Source organism: Podarcis raffonei, chromosome 13 (genome assembly GCF_027172205.1).
Source record: "Podarcis raffonei isolate rPodRaf1 chromosome 13, rPodRaf1.pri, whole genome shotgun sequence".
Taxonomy (NCBI): domain Eukaryota; kingdom Metazoa; phylum Chordata; class Lepidosauria; order Squamata; family Lacertidae; genus Podarcis; species Podarcis raffonei.
The window spans coordinates 11,802,334-11,821,434 of NC_070614.1; the positions used below are offsets into that span (position 1 = coordinate 11,802,334).

The following is a 19,101-nucleotide window of genomic DNA, read 5'->3' on the forward strand; positions in this document are numbered from 1 at the left end:
TAACTTAACCAAGGAACTTTTCCTTCTTGTTTCTGCTGAGACAAAGTTCAGTTATTGAAGCAGAATGGAGGTAAGTTGGAAAAGGTGGTTCACTAAAGCAATGACCTTGCTTTTTATTATAATAAATAGGTCCTATGAAGTATAAACTGGCTTTTTAAAGATAATACATTTATTAGGACTAAGTAGACTATCATGAACTTAGGCTGGATGTTGTGCAGTACAGGAGAAGCCCAATATTGGAGGCTAAAACTCTCCAGGCTACAAAAGCAGAACAATGGAATACATTCTTTTCTAGCTCTAAAATGGTTTCAAAATGTGAAGGCTGCTGTGATAGAAACAATGCTCTCCCTCCACCCCACCCCAAATTGTTTTGTTTAACATAAAGTGCCGGGAGCTGTGTGTAGAGAAGCAAGCTAGTCCCTATCACACAGATTCAGTTTACCTGGAAGAACAATGCCTGATAAGCCAACTCATTTGTGTATAAGTTATTTATTCAGCCACAGAACTAGTTTCTGAAGGCAGGGAGGGGGGTGGAGAATGAGGGCTGAGCAATGTCACTGGCTCTTCCACATCATCTGGGAGTCCCTCTTCAGTCTTGCGTTTTTCCAGCTTTGTTATCAGCTCTAGAAAACAGAAGACCAAATATGAGTGAAGATTCCAAACACAAAAGGCCCAAGTCACAAAAAATGACTGGAAAACTACTTTCTTTGGTGTTCACACACTGAATATAAATAATTCCAACCCACAGGATGACAAGACAGATGGGAGAAGCAACACTACCTAGAGTGCTCTTTTGCTTCCAACAGGATAGGCAGGTTTTCCTCAGCCCTAGAGGCCTTATTTTAATTAGTTACAAATATTTAAATTCATTTTTGAGGGCAAAATTTACAGTAAGAGCCTCTGGTTTCTCTCCACCTCCACCCTTCAGGGTGAGGCATCTGTTGAAAAACACTTACTGCCAAGACAAACTACTGTGGTGGGGGAGCTACCTCTTGAGAAGTTTGTAGAACTTGTTGAGAAACAACGACGTGGCCCAGGGAGAGAGCGAAAAATAGTGGAAGTGAACAGCTGGCTTCGCAAATGGTGTAAACAGGAACGGTTTGGATTCTTAGATCACGGACTGCAGTTTCTTGAAGATGGACTTCTGGCAAGCGATGGGCTGCACCTCACAACAGTTGGGAGGAATGTTTTTGCCAAAAATCTCAGAAACCTCATCAGGAGGGCTTTAAACTGACTAATGTGGGGGAGGGAGACAGTGCTCCTGAAGGTAGGAGTCTATCAATTGATGAAGATGATCATCTAAATGTCATAGACCAAATGGAGCAAACAGCACGCAGACCTAGTGGTGGGAGGAAAAAATCCTTAAATAAGAGACACGGGGGAATGATTAATGGACTTCAATGTCTGTACACTAATGCACAAAGCATGGGAAATAAACAAGATGAACTTGAGCTCTTGGTACAGCAAACTAAATATGACATAATAGGCATCACTGAAACCTGGTGGGATAAGTCCCACGATTGGAATGTAATAATGGAGGGATACAATCTATTTCAGAGAAACAGACCAGACAAGAAAGGAGGAGGAGTGGCGTTATATGTCAGGGATGTGTATACCTGTGAAGAGATCCAAGATTTAGAACCTCAAAGCCAAAGTGAGAGCCATTTGGGTCAAAATTAAGGGAGAGAAGAATAACAGTGACCTCATTGTGGGAGTTTACTATAGATCCCCAAGCCAAAGGGAGGACATAGATGATACCTTCCTGGAACAGATGGCCAAGCATGCAAAAGGAAGGGAGATAGTAGTAATGGGGGACTTCAATTACCCGGATATTTGTTGGATGTCAAACTCAGCCAAGAGCAAAAAGTCAAACAGATTCCTCACTGGCCTTGCAGACAACTTCATTGTCCAGAAAGTGGGAGAAGCAACAAGAGGAACAGCCATTTTAGATCTGGTCCTAACCAATGTTGATGACCTGGTTAGTGGGGTAGAAGTGGAAGGATCATTAGGCGCGAGTGATCATGCTCTTCTGAAGTTTACTATACAGCGGAAAGGAGCAGCCAAGCATACTAGGACTCAATTTCTTGACTTTAAGAAAGCCGACTTCATAAAACTTAGGGAAGTGCTGGGTGAGATCCCATGGAGAGTAATACTAAAAGGAAAGGGAGTTCATGATGGCTGGGAGTTTGTTAAGAGGGAGATAGTAAAAGCACAACTTCAGGCAATACCAATGAGGCGGAAACATGGAAGGTGCCTAAAGAAGCCAAGGTGGCTATCTAAAGAATTTTTAACTGAGTTAAGATTAAAAAAGGATGTGTACAAAAAATGGAAAAGGGGGGAAACCACCAAAGAGGAATTCAAACAAATAGCCAGCATGTGTAGACACAAAGTCAGAAAAGCTAAAGCACAGAATGAACTCAGGCTTGCTAGAGAGGTTAAAAGCAACAAAAAAGGCTTTTATGGGTATGTCCGTAGCAAAAGGAAGAACAAAGAAACAGTGGGGTCACTCAGAGGAGAAGATGGTGAAATGCAAACAGGGGACACAGAAAGGGCTGAACTCCTCAATGCCTTCTTTGCTTCAGTCTTCTCCGATAAAGAAAACAATGCCCAACCTGAAGAATTTGGAGCAAATGATTCAGCAGAGGAAACACAACCCAGAATAACTAAGGAGATAGTACAAGAATACTTGGCTAGTTTAGATGTATTCAAGTCTCCAGGGCCAGATGAACTGCATCCAAGAGTATTAAAAGAACTGGCAGATGTGATCTCAGAACCACTGGCAGTCATCTTTGAGAATTCCTGGAGAACAGGCGAAGTCCCGGCAGACTGGAGGAGGGCAAATGTTGTCCCCATTTTCAAAAAGGGGAAAAGAGAGGACCCAAATAATTACCGCCCAGTCAGTCTGACATCAATACCAGGGAAGATTCTGGAGCAGATCATTAAGCAAACAGTCTGTGAGCACCTAGAAAGGAATGCTGTGATCACCAATAGTCAGCATGGATTTCTGAAAATTAAGTCATGTCAGACTAACCTGATCTCGTTTTTTGACAGAATTACAAGCCTGGTAGATGAAGCGAACGCAGTGGATGTAGCCTACCTTGATTTCAGCAAGGCATTTGACAAGGTGCCCCATGATATTCTTGTAAAGAAGCTGGTAAAATGCAGTCTTGACTTTGCTACCACTCAGTGGATTTGTAACTGGCTGACTGACCGAACCCAAAGGGTGCTCATCAATGGTTCCTCTTCATCCTGGAGAAGAGTGACTAGTGGGGTGCCACAGGGTTCTGTCTTGGGCCCGGTCTTATTCAACATCTTTATCAACGACTTGGATGATGGACTCAAGGGCATCCTGATCAAATTTGCAGATGACACCAAACTGGGAGGGGTGGCTAACACCCCAGAGGACAGGATCACACTTCAAAACGACTTTGACAGATTGGAGAACTGGGCCAAAACAAACAAGATGAATTTTAACAGGGAGAAATGTAAAGTATTGCACTTGGGCAAAAAAAATGAGAGGCACAAATACAAGATGGGTGACACCTGGCTTGAGAGCAGTACATGTGAAAAGGATCTAGGAGTCTTGGTTGACCACAAACTTGACATGAGCCAACAGTGTGACGCGGCAGCTTAAAAAGCCAATGCAATTTTGGGCTGCATCAATAGGAGTATAGCATCTAGATCAAGGGAAGTAATAGTGCCACTGTATTCTGCTCTGGTCAGACCTCACCTGGAGTACTGTGTCCAGTTCTGGGCGCCACAGTTCAAGGAGGACACTGACAAACTGGAATGTGTCCAGAGGAGGGCAACCAAAATGGTCAAAGGCCTGGAAACGATGCCTTATGAGGAACGGCTAAGGGAGCTGGGCATGTTTAGCCTGGAGAAAAGGAGGTTAAGGGGTGATATGATAGCCACGTTCAAATATATAAAAGGATGTCACATAGAGGAGGGAGAAAGGTTGTTTTCTGTTGCTCCAGAGAAGCGGACACGGAGCAATGGATCCAAACTGCAGGAAAGAAGATTCCACCTAAACATTAGGAAGAACTTCCTGACAGTAAGAGCTGTTCGACAGTGGAATTTGCTGCCAAGGAGTGTGGTGGAGTCGCCTTCTTTGGAGGTCTTTAAGCAGAGGCTTGACAACCATATGTTAGGAGTGCTCTGATGGTGTTTCCTGCTTGACAGGGGGTTGGACTCGATGGCCCTTGTGGTCTCTTCCAACTCTATGATTCTATGATTCTAACTTCCTTCCAAAGGGAAGAGCATATTATGAAATCCTACTTTGGGATAAAGTTCCCCTTTGAAGTGGGCAAATAGCCAAGTCCAGTACACGCACCACCCCACTTGGAACACTGGTCTGCCTCAAAGGTTACTTGCTCAGGACAGATTGGTTTTTTACAGGAGAATTTCTATCTGACCTTCCCAGTTCTGTCATTGATTCCCTCTGGATCAGGACAGATCGTTTAAGTGTGAGGCAGGTGGCAGCGATGTTGAAAAACATCTCACTTTAGTTGCAGCAATAACATTTAAAGGGATAACTCGCAGCGGTGGTAGAGAACCTAATTAGGCCCACAAGTCTGTTTTGGGCAAATCACACTTTTCCTTGTGCCTGACACAAAGTGCAGGGAACCTTAAGTCATGGCTGCAAATGAATAATCATGCTTTGCGGCTGGAATTTGGTGCTTTTTGAATCTGGCACCCTGCATGGCAGCAGAGAGTGGCCCCAAATTCGAAATGCGCCAAATTAAAGCCATGGTTGCAAAGCATGACTCAGGAATGCATTCCTGGTTTTTTTTCTTTGCAAAGTGCAGCCTGAAGTTGAAAACACCTGATGCCAAGGGATTGACAGACTGGGGAGGCCACCCATCTATCAAAGTGGCTCACGGAAGGGTGGCCCCTTTGGAATCTGGCCCTGCAGTCAAAGGTGGTTCACTGCCCCGACTTTCAGCTTAGAACCAGGGAACCTGAGGGGCTGCTAACCTGTTTATTTTCTGTTGAGGGATTAATGTGGACGCCTCTGCCATTACCTGGGATATTTTGCATAATGCCTATCCATTACAAAACTTCTAAATGGCCTCTGGTTCATCCAACATGTAATTTCGCTGTAGCACAATCAGAATAATAGACCTTTCTACGCTGCACGCCCCCACAATGTGACATAATCCAGCACAGGCTAGAGTACCTTTGGCTGGGTTGAAGACACCATTTGTTTGCTTGTCACATACGTAACATCGCTGAGACTTCCGATAATGCTGCAGGGCACATCTCTCACAGAAGTAATGTTTACACCTGAAAAAGAATAAAGCAAAGATAGTCAGCTCCAGCAGCTTTCTAGCAGAATGTCTTATTTTACATTTTTGCCCCACTTTTTGAGGTTGATTTTGTCTCAACTTCAAACAGTCGTACACTGAGAACACCGCTATTGTGACTGGTTGATGCCAACGGAGTTTGCAGGATGTTAACTCCATGCCCCTAGGGACGCAGGTGGTGCTGAGGGTTAAACCACAGAGCCTAGGACTTGCCAATCAGAAGGTTGGCGGTTCAAATCCCCGCGACGGGGTGAGCTCCTGTTGCTCAGTGCCAGCTCCTGCCAACCTAGCAGTTCGAAAGCACGTCAACGTGCAAGTAGATAAATAGGTACCGCTCCGGCGGGAAGGTAAACGGCGTTTCCGTGCACTGCTCTGGTTCGCCACATGACCTGGAAGCTGTATGCCGGCTCCCTCGGCCAATAAAGCGAGATGAGTGCCGCCACCCCAGAGTCGGTCACGACTGCACCTAATGGTCAGGGGTCCCTTTACCTTTTAACTCCATGCCCCAATACAAAGAAGTGTTGTTTTTTCCTGCACTTTTATAGAATTGCAGAATGCTGGCACCCCAGCCAAGATCCTCACTGTGTGTCATTGCCACATTTCTTATTTTATTTTTAAAGTCCCCTGCCTAGCTGTATGTGGAAGGCTTCCAAGTTTAAACAAAAGGAGCGTCTGGATCCTCCAGCCATCTTACTTGGTCACCACAGGATTCTTGAAGGAGCTTCTGCAAATGAAGCACTTGAAAGGCAGTTCTTCGTCATCACTGCTCACCTCGTAGTTTTCATCATCTGCTCAAAAGAAAGAAGTATTTGCTTGGTTCTGCTGCTAACTATAACGGGATGTGACTTATCTCCTGCCCACCCTGTGTAGGAAGCTATATTGCCAAGAATAGGCAAGTCTTCAACATCTAGGCTCCTTTGAAGCCCCCAGCACATAGGATGAAAATATTAGGTTTAATGAGCTTATTAAACTGCCCACTCAAACCATCTGCTCTTGTTCTCCTCCCTCCCGCCCACCCTTTTCTATTAACAGACAGAGAAAGGAGGGGTGCCTTTGCTCCAGCAGTTTAACTAGGCAGATGCCTGGTTCCCAGTACTCTCACAGGCTATCATAAAAGCACAATCCTACTGAATATCTTCCAAGTTTTTACAACAGAAGAGGCCCCACAAAGATCTAAGTGGGGGTTGTACAAAGAGAAGGCAACTCGTGACCCATGAGCCTTAATGGATCTTAAGGAGAACTCTGCAAATTGCCCATCTGAACAGCACCACAGCCATGACTAAGTACCAACAAGTAGCAGGAAGGCAACACAGAAAGGAAGCCAGCTGTATTGCAGTCTTTGCACTTTTAATCAACTAAATGATCTTACAAGAAACTTGCACCAGTTCAAAACAACTGCTATAATCTTTTCATTCAAAGAAGAAAGATAGCTGCTACTACAATACATAGATTGTTCCTCACTTTTTCCGATTTAATCTCTCACATGCAGTTTGAAACATCAGGAAAGCATCAGTTAAAACTTGAGCGGTGACTGAAAAGCTTGCAGATCAAAAGGAGAAAAACAAATACTTAGCTTACTATGCCCCCTTACCTTTGTAGTCTGGTATTGCTTGCTAATTCTGACTGCAAATATCACTTGTCCCAGATACCCCTAAACACTCCTTCAAAGTGACTTACCCATCTCTCTGCATAGCAACACTTAATGTATGCTAAATCATCCAAACAAGTTAAAAGGCTGCCTGACCCTCATTTATCCATTTACTTTTTAATCTTTTGAAGATCTTTTGAACTAGAAGTGGCTGTTCTGTTATGCTTTCTCCTGGTGTTGGGCACCCAACTTGAATGAATGAATCTTTATTTGCGTCAGCCATCAGCCATAGCAATAAAAAAACAATACTATATACAAAGAATAGAAATAAAAAGTGAATTATATAAAATACATTTTAGGGTTTTGAATCAATAGCCAAATAGTGGAACTTATTCTGATTGCCCCAGCTAGAAACCTTGCAACCTTTGCTGTCATCTGCTCATTTTGATCTGCCAAGAGAAAGGACACTGTGGCAGTGGTTGGGCAACCCAGAAAGGCGCCTAACTTCCCATCAAACCCAGCCATCAGGTTCCCCAGCCTTGTTTTATACCAAAGTTCTAGGAGGAAAGCAAACAAGTGCTGAGGACAAAGCAGTTCAGGAAGGCTGATCCCTGAGGGATAATTTCCCCAATGTCCTCAAAATCAGTATCAAAGTTAGACAAAACACGTAAGCATACTTGATAGAATTTAACAATAAAGCTTCGAAATTTGTCTCTAATTAAGGCTTAGATGTCATGCACCTAGTTTATTCTCCAATGCAGCCCAAAGATAGTATCGATCTTGCCCTCTACACCTCTAAATTTTGTGCCATGCAAATCTGAAAGGCCTATTTCCTAGTCCCTCATTCAAACATCTTAAGCTGAACAACTTCAGGCAAGAGAACAAGGATTGCTCAACATACCATTAACTCCATAGCGTCCCTCATCCAATTCTCGTTCAATCTGCCAGCCGTGCTTGTAGTCCGATCGGTCATGGAGGAATTTGCAGCTGTCTATCGGAAAAGCAAACCAATACAACGTGTGAGCATTTGTCAGTGATTTCTGCACAATCTTAAGCAGGTCACACAGATCCGCTATTAGGAGAGTATATGAAACAGCCATTTACCTCCAAATCCACAAAACCCAGTTTCCTTGTAATCCTTGCAGATGTCAGGTTGGTAGTCCCATCTCACAGTGGCCCTGAGATGCTCTGGGGCTCGTATGGGTCCCTTCCTGAAATGAAGAAAGGCCTTAAAACAGCTGTAAGTGTTCTGTACGCAGGAGGAGATAAGAAGTTGTGCTGAAGGTCAAGGAGAGGTTCAAGTGGTAGTTAGATGGGGAATGGTGAGGTTTTTTTAAGTAGGAAGATTTGAAGAACAAATCTGATAGAAAGGTGGCTTCACGTGATATTTCAAAACCTGTTTTTCTTTAACACTGGCTTTTTAAAAAATCTGGAATTTTCAGGAAATCTGTTTCGGTCATCCTGCTATATTTTGGTGGTATTTATTGCTGTCATGTCAACTGCATGTACTTCTTAGAACGAAGAGAGCATTCTGGGATGCAGAGAGATAGGCATGTTGACTCACCACAATACTGCAAATCCATGAAGAACAACTGCAGTAGTACCTCGGGTTACATACGCTTCGGGTTACACACGCTTCAGGTTACAGACTCCTCTAACCCAGAAATAGTACCTCGGGTTAAGAACTTTGCTTCAGGATGAGAACAGAAATCGTGTTCCGGTGGTGCAGCAGCAGCAGGAGGCCCCATTAGCTAAAGTGGTGCTTCAGGTTAAGAACAGTTTCAGGTTAAGAATGGACCTCCGGAACGAATTAAGTACTTAACCCGAGGTACCACTGTAATAATAATAATAATAATAATAATAATAATAATAATAATAATAATAAATTTTATTTATATCCCGCCCTCCCCAGCCGAAGCTGGGCTCAGGGCGGCTAACAACAATAAAACAATACAAAAGTACAACACAAACAACACTCTAAAATCATTCATTATAAAATTAATTAAATTCAAGCCACTGGCCACCATTGGGCCAGAGCTCCGCGAAGATTGCCGAGGGAGGGAGTCAGGCTGTGCCCTGGCCAAAGGCCTGGCAGAACAGCTCTGTCTTGCAGGCCCTGCGGAAAGATGTCAAGTCCCGCAGGGCCGTAGTCTCTTGTGACAGAGTGTTCCACAAGGTCGGAGCCACAGTCGAAAAAGCCCTGGCTCTAGTTGAGGCCAGCCTAACTTCTCTGTGGCCTGGGACCTTCAAGATGTTTTTATTTATGTATACATCTTGGCTGTGAGTCCTGGGAGACTTGCTCCCTGCCTTGCATACCTTTTCCCACCTGGCCTGGGAGGGTGGGGCCCTGACTGACTTCAGCTACAAAAGCTGAGGTGTTGATCAGATTCTTGGGTTGAGGAGCTGTTTAGTTGGGCTTTGATGGGAGCGGGGTTGTTGCTGTTACTGATATTTTTTGTACCTCTCTTTTTAGATCTTCTTATGATTTAATGTGGAAACTCTTCAATTTGGTTGTGTACTTTTTTCTGAATTTTATTTATTATGACTGTTTTTGTTATTTGTAATTAAGTAATTTTTTCATGTTGTAAGCTGCCTTGAGCATCGTTTTAACAATGGAAAAGTGCCATACAAATTAAATCATGTATGTGCAGTTAAGCTGAGAATTTCTCAACACCATAAGCAACTTAGAAATAGGAGCAGGATTTGTATTTGAAAAAATGCAATGTTAGAAAAATCAGCCAGCTGGATTTTTCTGAGGCACAAAATTCACAGAGCCACCGTGCTGCAAAATGTTTTTCTTTGAGGATAAGTTTCATGCTTTCCTGCCTTACCTTACCATGCCTGAGGAAGCATTGCCCATGGACGTATCCTTTGGCTTCACATACTTTTGGTAATTATTGATCCCACGGTAAATCTTATCATCTTCCTTCCCTTCAAGTTCCTGAACAGTGACAGGGAGGAAAAACCACATCAGCAAAACAGCTTGGTTGACACCAGAGCAGCAGCTTGCTCACATGAAACCAGCTTGAAGCAGCGGCTAAGAAGAGCACTGGCGAAATACAGAACAGAGATGAGACCAGACAGCAGCAGGAAACAGAAACAAGAATAGTACTGAATATTTAAAAATAAATAAATATGTGATGTACCTGGAGGAGGAAATCTGTGAAGGGAATAGGAAGAGGATGGCTGTGATACAAGTGGCCAGAAAGATTATTATTTTTATTTTGCACCTCTTCCTTATTTCCCCCCAAGCAGTCTCTTGGGGGGAAATAAGGAAGAGGTGCAAAATAAAAATGAGAAATGCCACTAAGAAACTCTTGTCCATTTCTTGAAGGTGTATGAAAACTTGTAGTAAAGGAAGGAACCTTTAAATGGTAAAGATACTCACCTTCTGTATTTGCTGGCTGCGTTCAAAAATGGCTTGTGCATCTTTCTCTTTCTCTGTGTCCAGCTCATATATAGCTGTTGCGCCCATGTCCTCCGGACCCACAGGTTTCTAAGATACAAGAATGTTATTAGCAGGGCAACATGGGAAATGAACAATACTAAGCTAGCATTAGACTGTTACTGGAATTAGCGGTTATTCTAGTGATTCATTCAAACAGATGCATGCTCTCTCTAATGCTGGGGTTTGCCAGACTTCAGACTTGGAGGACCTGATATTATTATTATTATTATTATTAACCCAAGCACCCCTAACCAGAGTAAAGTAGTGCTTGGGAGAGGGTGGAGCCAATTGCTGCTGCACCTTATGAGCCTGTCACTGGGATAACCTACAAAGGCAAGTACATACCATCCCTGGGTTACTTCATAGAACTATAAAAATGTGCAGATGTGTACAAAGGCCACCAGTTAATAGCTATATATTGCAGTTAAGGAACATGGAAGCTGTGAAATCAGCTACTGGCACAGGACGAATGACCGCTGGGAAAAGCGCAGAGAGAAGAAATGCCATGGTGCATCTGTAGCAGCATAACTGGACACCTTCACCTGCCCCAGCTGCAACAAAACATGTCTCTCCTGCATCAGTCTCTACAGCCACAACAGGTGTTGCAACCTTCCAACAGCTTGACCTCACTCCCAAAGAGGCACTCCATTGTCAAAAAGGACAGATGCCAGCAGGGAAGCCATGGCAGAGATTCACACACCCACCCTTGCAATTTTACTTGCTATTATTCAAGTGCTTGGCATCAGAAACTCTTGCCAATAAGCTGTGCATCACCTAATGTTGGTTTCGCACACTTTAAACACTCGTACCGCAGATCTTGTAGACTTATATGCAACTCCAATTCTTTTAGACTTGCCCTCGTCATCGCTACTGCTGGACGCGTATGAGGTATGGTCTTTCACACTTTTCTTGGTCTAGAAGATGGAAAAATCAGTGGGCGTTAACTAAGAAACATTCAAGAGGTGACATATTCATGGGCACTTGGGGAAACTGCATCACCTTCTGAATCATGGGGTTGGAAACTTCCTTGCGTCTCTCCTTCCTGACCACTGTGCTGCCTTCATCGCTGCTGCTCCCTGTTGGGTGGATGGACACAAGCATCATCAAAGTACTAAAACAGATGAATATTGGCAGGCTGCATCTCCCATGAAAGACATCCGTTGTTTGGCTACACGGTCCTCCCACTGCAATAAGTTTATGTTCCTATGAACAAAGGTAGCCAGCTGCTTTATTCAAGAGGCAATGGCTTACTTTTGTTCCTAAACAACAGGTTCCGAAGAAGCCTGCTAGCTCTTTTTCCTATGGCGAAGAATATCCTACTCTTCTATGCCAGAGACAGAAAGAAAACACACACAAGTACACACCTCTCTTATACTGCCAGGGGGAGTAACTACGAGCAGTACTGCACCTTTAATAGTTGTGCAGGAGATAAAATTTCAGCAGCTGCTAAAACTCCCAATAACTATATATATTTTTCATTAATTCTTAAAAAAAAAAGGTTATAGGAGATTATGCAAATAGCAATGTTATCCAATAGGATCTGGTGACAATATACATAGTCCATATACAATTATAGATCACTGTTGAACACACAAGAGACATAAAATAAAACCAAAATAAACGAACCACAGGTACATGGATGTGTGGAAGGTGGGGACTAGAACTATTTTTAACATGGACATAATGGACAAGACAATTACAACCTACAAAACACTATTTAGAAGCCGGTCTGGTGTTTTTCTGAACGTATTACGTTTTCCCCTTGGTTTTTAATGTATCTGTTGTTGTAAATAAAAATATGCCCTTTTCCCTTATGGGGTATCCAAGAGCCCATATAGAGTCCTTACATCGGTTCCCTATTGGTAGGAGAAAATAACAGAGGCCAACCAGAGAATATTGAGAAGCAAAGCAGCTAGTAAGCTTGATCTTTATTGATCTGTTGCAACAGGGTACTCCCCTCACAAGCAGGAGAGGAAGAGGACCCCCAAAAATGCTGTGCAAGGGCTTATAAAGACTTTTGAAATTCCCATCCTCTAGATCAAGACCACCCCCAGAAACATTATGCATTCATCACAGAAGGGGTGTAACCTAAGTCCACCCCTCAGATAAGGCGGTCTAAAACAGAACATTTGCATGTTGTTTTCTCCTGTCGCTTTGTTTATTTCCTGTCTGGCAGGTTACTTGATTGGATTTCTTGGGGAGCCTGGGCAGTCTTTTGTAATGATAAGGCTCACACCCTTATTCAAACACAGATTAAGACAGGATTTGTGAAGGAAGAGACAATGGGGAGGCTTTTCCATTTTGACCATGCAGAGAAACATTTGCTCAGTTTAGGAATCAAAATGGTTCCAGGTTGGCTTTCCTGTGCTGATCTATGTACGTGTGGTTATGAACGTTGCCATATATCTAAGACCATAAAATTCCTATCACACTGTAGAGTATATGTGTTTGAGGGGATGTTTGTCCCTTTGTTTTGGTCGGTTAAGTTGCTTTGGGCTGCCCCGCGAAAGATAAAAGAATTCAACAAGTAAAAAAACAAGGCAATCATTAAAAAAGCAAACACTGATAAAAATTGTGTGCGTGTGTGACACACGTATATACCATGCAAATAATTGCAATAAAAACAGTTCTCCGAGCACTTTTCAATGGCAGCCCCATCATGACAACAAGGAAACTTAGCCTAACTGCCGCCCCTTGGTCCACCCACCCCCAGCGCCGACCGGATGGGTCTCTCACCGGGCTCCTGGTCGCTGCCCGGCCTTTTGCGCTGGCCCCTCCCGGGCGCGGGGCGACGCTTCTTGAAGAGGAAGCTGCAAACGGGCTGAGGGGCCGCCATCGTAAGTACGAAGCCTCACCGGAAGCGGAAGAGCTGAGATACCTCTCTAGCCACCTCCTCCCGGACAGCGGCCAATCGGCCAAAATTCTACCTGGGCGTACGGACAGTGAGGCGGCGCTCTACCGCTCGTCAGCTCTATCGTTGTGACGTAGTGGAATGTGATTGTTATGATTTTTTAATGTAGACTCGCACGTAACTGAGAGCTTCCGAGTTCGCTTCGGGATCCTTCCCGCTTCTCCTCTACCTTAACGATTTTAAGGCTTGCTGTGATCGGGGGGGCGGGGTCCTTCCTTACCCCCCACTTAGCAATAAATACACGATTCCCTGCTCCTTTGAACTATGGGTCATGTGGGAGAAATGCAGTCGTTCTGATGTTTTCGAACATTTGAACATGTTTTTATTGTAATTATTTTTATGGTTGGGTTTTTAACAGATCTTCTTAACCCTGATATTAAGAGTCTCATGCTCTACCGACTGAGCTATCCAAGTCAACAGTATATCTATCTCTTTATAGTTTTAATTCTATCAATGCTTATTTTTTATTATCGTTTTTTCTATGTTTTTAGCTGTTCCTATTTTTATCTGGAAGCCGCCTTGAGCCCTGTCAGGGGAAAAGGTGGGACAACAATTATTATTACTATGATTATGGTTATGATTGTGCAACGCATCTCATACTGACTGATGGAGCAAAAGCTTTCTGGCATGCAACTGAGTGCTGAATCAGGGTGGGGCAGACAATTTAAGTGGACTGCTGCATTCTTTATTTCGCGGGGAAGAGGGATGGAAATCCAAGCCAGCCTGTGCTCCCTCTTAATAGTTTGCAACAGTAACAACCGACTACCTTACAGGGCTGCCGTAAATCACAGGTGGACTTTGCGCTCTCAAATATTTGCAGCGCCCTGTGTGATGCTAAAATTTGGCACCCCCTCCTCTCGCACTCCATTCTACATCATTGGCGCAGCACACCCAGTGGCGCTAGTGCCCAGTGCAGCCAAACTGGTTGCGCTACCCTAAAACCGCTTCTGCTTAAGTGCCCCATTCTCAGCCACCTCACAGCCCCAACCTGCCCTGTGAGCTCGGAGGGGAGGCAGAAGCGAGGGAGCTCAGGCAAGAAGGGCTCCCGCTATTTGTTCCTGAAGGGACCCTAGAGCAGCTAGAGATAACACACTGTTCTACTTTTATAAGATTTGCTTCTTTTAAGTATTGCTGTGAGCTTGGGGGGTAGTCTGTATAATGCCTGAGCCTCTTCTAATTCCTGGGTTCCTGGATCCAGCAAGGGTTAAAATCTAATGGGGGATTCCATTGTTCAACTGGTTGGGCAAGTTTGTTTGTGACAAAATGGCCATCATTGTAATAATAATAATAATAATAATAATAATAATAATAATAATAATACTTGTACCCCGCCCATCTGACCGGGCCTCCCCAGCCACTCTGGACGGCTCCCAACAGATTATTAAAAACATGATAAAGCATCAAACATTAAAAAAACTTCCCTAAACAGGGCTGCCTTCAGATGTCTTCTAAAAGTCAGATAGTTTTTTATTTCTTTGACATCTGATGGGAGGGCGTTCCACAGGGCAGGTGCCACTACCGAGAAGGCCTGGTTCCCTGTAACTTCACTTCTTGCAGTGAGGGAACCACCAGAAGGCCCTCGGAGCTGGACCTCCGTGTCCGGGCAGAACGATGGGAGTGGAGACGCTCCTTCAGGTATACTGGGCCGAGGCCATTTAGGGCTTTAAAGGTCAGCACCAACACTTTGAATTGTGCCCAGAAATGTACTAGGAGACAATGGAGGTCTTTCAGGACCGGTGTTATGTGGTCTCGGCGGCCACTCCCAGTCCCCAGTCTAGCTGCCGCAGGAAGTTGCCAATTAAGGGCCATCGTTAGAATTAAGGGCCACCGTTAGAACTCAGGATGAAAGGGAGAAATGTACTAAGAGGAAGGCACGCTTGGCAAACCCTCACCGTGATCAACACCTGGAAACCTACGTGCCCACTGTGGAAGGACGTGTGGATCCAGAATTGGCCTCCACAGTCATGGACTCACTCTTAAAACTGTGTTCATGGAAGACAATCTTACTCGGCTATGAGTGATCGCCAGAGAAGAAAACCATTAGTATAACAAAATAAGTGATGGCGCCCTCTGACAAATGGGTGGGCCTCCCTCCCCTGCCTGTCTGGTAGTGAGAAAGGAAATAATCTAGTGTGAGAGAGAGGTGAGAGCAGGCTGCAGGCAGAAGCTGGGGGTCAGAGTCATGCCTGATTTCTGCTAGAATCCAAGCCTGTGACTATTCTAGAAGCAATACCTCTTTGCATGTTAGTGCTGTGAACCCCTCCAGCTTAGGCTCAGGTTGTATAGATGTGTCAGTAAACCATATATCCTAAAGACATTGCAGTCTTTATGTGCCTCATTCCAAAGGAAATTGAACCCTGGGTAAGTGCCTGAATTCCCTGGAAATTTGCCCCGCTTGGAGTTCGGGTAGGGGCAAGCTCAGAAAGGTTGTATATTATATATCTAAGTGCAAACTATGGTAGTGATTTACTATTTGGGTTCTCAGAGCACAGTTTTTCATTTTCTCAAATTATATTTCAACCATTTAAATATTTTCAGATTTCTGTATGAAGGATGGACATGAACTCTTGTCTTTTATGGTTACCTTGGGGGAATATGCTGGTGCAATAAACTCTGGACTTATAATACAGAGACTATGTAAACCAGTTTCGATAGATCTATATTACTCTCTCTTTTTTCCGGCCACTGGGGCAGAAATGAGAGTTGTCCGTAGACAGATGCAGGCTGCAGCATAAAGACAGGTGTTCCAGCTTTTTCTAACTTAGATCTTATGCTATATGAAATATTTGATTTGTTTTAATATGTGTTTTAAAAAAACTTTTTAAAAAACACAGTTTGGCTGCATGCACATTAATGGAACATAGGGCTTCTGAATGCAGTTGAATGCTAGATTTAGGCTGGAAGTTATCTGGATTCACTTTTTAAGACAACCTCCTAGTTAAAAGCTCACTTGCCTTTCCACCCATCTCATCCGTCTGCTTCAAAAATAAAAGATGAGCCATGCCTCAAAGAAAAAAAGGCAAAAGTTCTTGTTTGGGCAGATTTAGCATAACAGGAGTGCAGGTCCATTTCCTCCTTTCCTAGAATCACCCATCCCAAGTACTACGTTGAACCAGTACCATGGGAGAAAAAATATCTTTGCAATTCTCAGAACAGATACAACTCCTTTAGTGAAATCTCTATGAAACCTCTGGAAAGCAAAGTGAACAAATAACAGAAACATGGGGAAGCAGGTGTGGCACCATTTCTACTAACTTTTCTTCAGCATTCACCCTCTGGTTTTGTAAACGAAGGAGTGAGTGATGGATCTGCCTTTGAAAGTAGGATTGCAGACACTGGTGCCCTCAGGACAGAGCTTGGGGCTTGTGAGGGCCCCACTTATTATTATTATTATTATTATTATTATTATTATTATTATTATTATTTCATTTATACCCCGCCCATCTGGCTGGGTTGCCCCAGCCTCTGGGCAGCTTCCAACACACTAATAATAATAATAATAATAATAATAATAATAATAATAATAATCAAACATTAATAGTAACAATACGATCCTATATAAAAAGTCATAATAACTTTAAAAGAAACAACTTATACCAAATAAAGCAATATGCAGTAATATGCGTCTCCAAAGCATGGCAGCACTGGCTGACCACATCTTGAATTAAGTAAGTGAAGAAATTAATGTTATCATCTAAAAGTGGCGGGGCGGGGGCATTCGAACGTCTTAGAGTCTTAACATTACCTCTCAGAGTCTTAACATTACCTAGCAGCAACACTAACTGCTGAGAAAGAGCAAATATATCCTATAAAGAAAAGAGAGAACAGATAAAGATGAAAAGAGACATTTGAAATTTGCACTTTTTAACACTCCTCTCCCCACCCCACTAGCTCAGATAAACTGTTTCCATGACAATATCCCCATATCTAACTGTATATGTGGCTAGCCTTTTGTGGAACACTTACAAGTCCTCAAGAAGATTTGTATAGTGCCTGCTCTCTCCTTTAATAAGCATTATAGACTTGGAAGGGACCTGCAGGGTCACCTCTGCCAACCCCCTGCAATGCCAGGAGGTCAACCAAGGCATCTATGATAGATAGCTGTCCAACCTCTGCTTAATAGTGGAGTAGCAGAGCTGAAAACAATGCCAGTATATTTCACATATGGGAACTAATGGCTGTGCGGAATAGGAAAGCGGATGTCAGTGCAAGGGGTGGAATATTTGAGGGCAGAATTCATGAAGGTCTGAATTCAGGAACTCATAGGCTTGTCACGGGATGGAATACTCCTCTGCCTGTCTGGAAGGCTTATTCCATGCAGCAAAATGTGGAAGACAGCTGTATGAATCAGACCCCCGCTTTCACAGTTTAAATAGTGCAGCATGTTCCTATTAAAGTGTCAAAAGTGTTTGCTATTTACAGACCAAGGAACTTATTAATATCGAAAACGGCTTGCTGTAAACCATCTGGTACTCCTGATGTTTTCCTTCTCAGCTACTTCCTGTATTTATGGTGTTATTAAAATTGACATGTGTCTTAATTTTATTTCTAACTACCCGCATAGACCTAGTTGAGATGCTCAGGACACAGTTTGGATTACAGTGGTACCTCGGGTTACAGACGCTTCAGGTTACAGATGCTTCAGGTTACAGACTCCGCTAACCCAGAAAGAGTTGTTGTTGTTGTTGTTGTTGTTGTTGTTTAGTCGTTTAGTCGTGTCCGACTCTTTGTGACCCCATGGACTAGAGCACGCCAGGCACTCCTGTCTTCCACTGCCTCCCGCAGTTTGGTCAAACTTATGCTGGTAGCTTCGAGAACACTGCCCAATCATCTTGTCCTCTGTCATCCCCTTCTATTTGTGCCTTCAATCTTTCCCAACATCAGGGTCTTTTCCAGGGAGTCTTCTCATCTCATGAGGTGGCCAAAGTATTGGAGCCTCAGCTTCAGGATCTGTCCTTCCAGTGAGCACTCAGGGCTGATTTCCTTCAGAATGGAGAGGTTTGATCTTCTTGTAGTCCATGGGACTCTCAAGAGTCTCCTCCAGCACCATAATTCAAAAGCATCAATTCTTTGGCGATCAGCCTTCTTTATGGTCTAGCTCTCACTTCCATACATCACTACTGGGAAAACCATAGCTTTAACTATACGGACCTTTTTGTCTTTGTCCATGGAGTTTTCTTGGCAGGGGTACTGGAATGGCTTGCCGGTTCTTGCTCCAGGTGGATCACATTTGGTCAAAACTCTCCACTATGACCTGTCCGTCTTGGGTGGCCCTGCATGGCATAGCTCATAGCTTCTCTGAGTTATTCAAGCCCCTTCGCCACGGCAAAGCAGTGATCCATGAAGGGGCCAGAAATAGTACCTCGGGTTAAAAACTTTACTTCAGGATGAGAACAGAAATCGTGTGGTGGCGGCACGGCAGCAGCAGGAGGCCCCATTAGCTAAAGTGGTACCTCAGGTTAAGAACAGTTTCAGGTTAAGAACGGACCTCCAGAACGAATTAAGTTCTTAACCCGCGGTACCACTGTATTAAACAATGGGTTGATCTTGTGTCCAGTGATTAAAAGGTAAAGGTACCTCTGCCCGTACGGGCCAGTCTTGACAGACTCTGGGGTTGTGCGCCCATCTCACTCAAGAGGCCGGGGGCCAGCGCTGTCCGGAGACACTTCCGGGTCACGTGGCCAGCGTGACAAAGCTGCATCTGGCAAGCCAGCGCAGCACACGGAACGCCGTTTACCTTCCCGCTGGTAAGCGGTCCCTATTTATCTACTTGCACCCGGGGGTGCTTTCGAACTGCTAGGTTGGCAGGCGCTGGGACCGAGCAGCGGGAGCGCACCCCGCCGTGGGG

The 19,101-nt window shown here is 44.0% G+C and overlaps 1 protein-coding gene across 1 annotated transcript; it reads right to left on the minus strand.

The window, feature by feature from the left end:
• Positions 1-473: 473 nt before the first annotated feature.
• On the minus strand, positions 474-13,217 carry RNF113A (ring finger protein 113A). The gene is made up of 10 exons (XM_053361833.1): positions 13,079-13,217; positions 11,342-11,418; positions 11,152-11,256; positions 10,283-10,390; positions 9,726-9,835; positions 7,999-8,105; positions 7,796-7,885; positions 6,001-6,094; positions 5,180-5,286; positions 474-623 (listed from the first exon to the last, which is right to left on the minus strand). The coding sequence occupies exons 1-10, from the start codon at positions 13,176-13,178 to the stop codon at positions 490-492; spliced, it is 1,032 nt and encodes a 343-aa protein (XP_053217808.1). The 5' UTR covers positions 13,179-13,217; the 3' UTR covers positions 474-489.
• Positions 13,218-19,101: the final 5,884 nt, after the last annotated feature.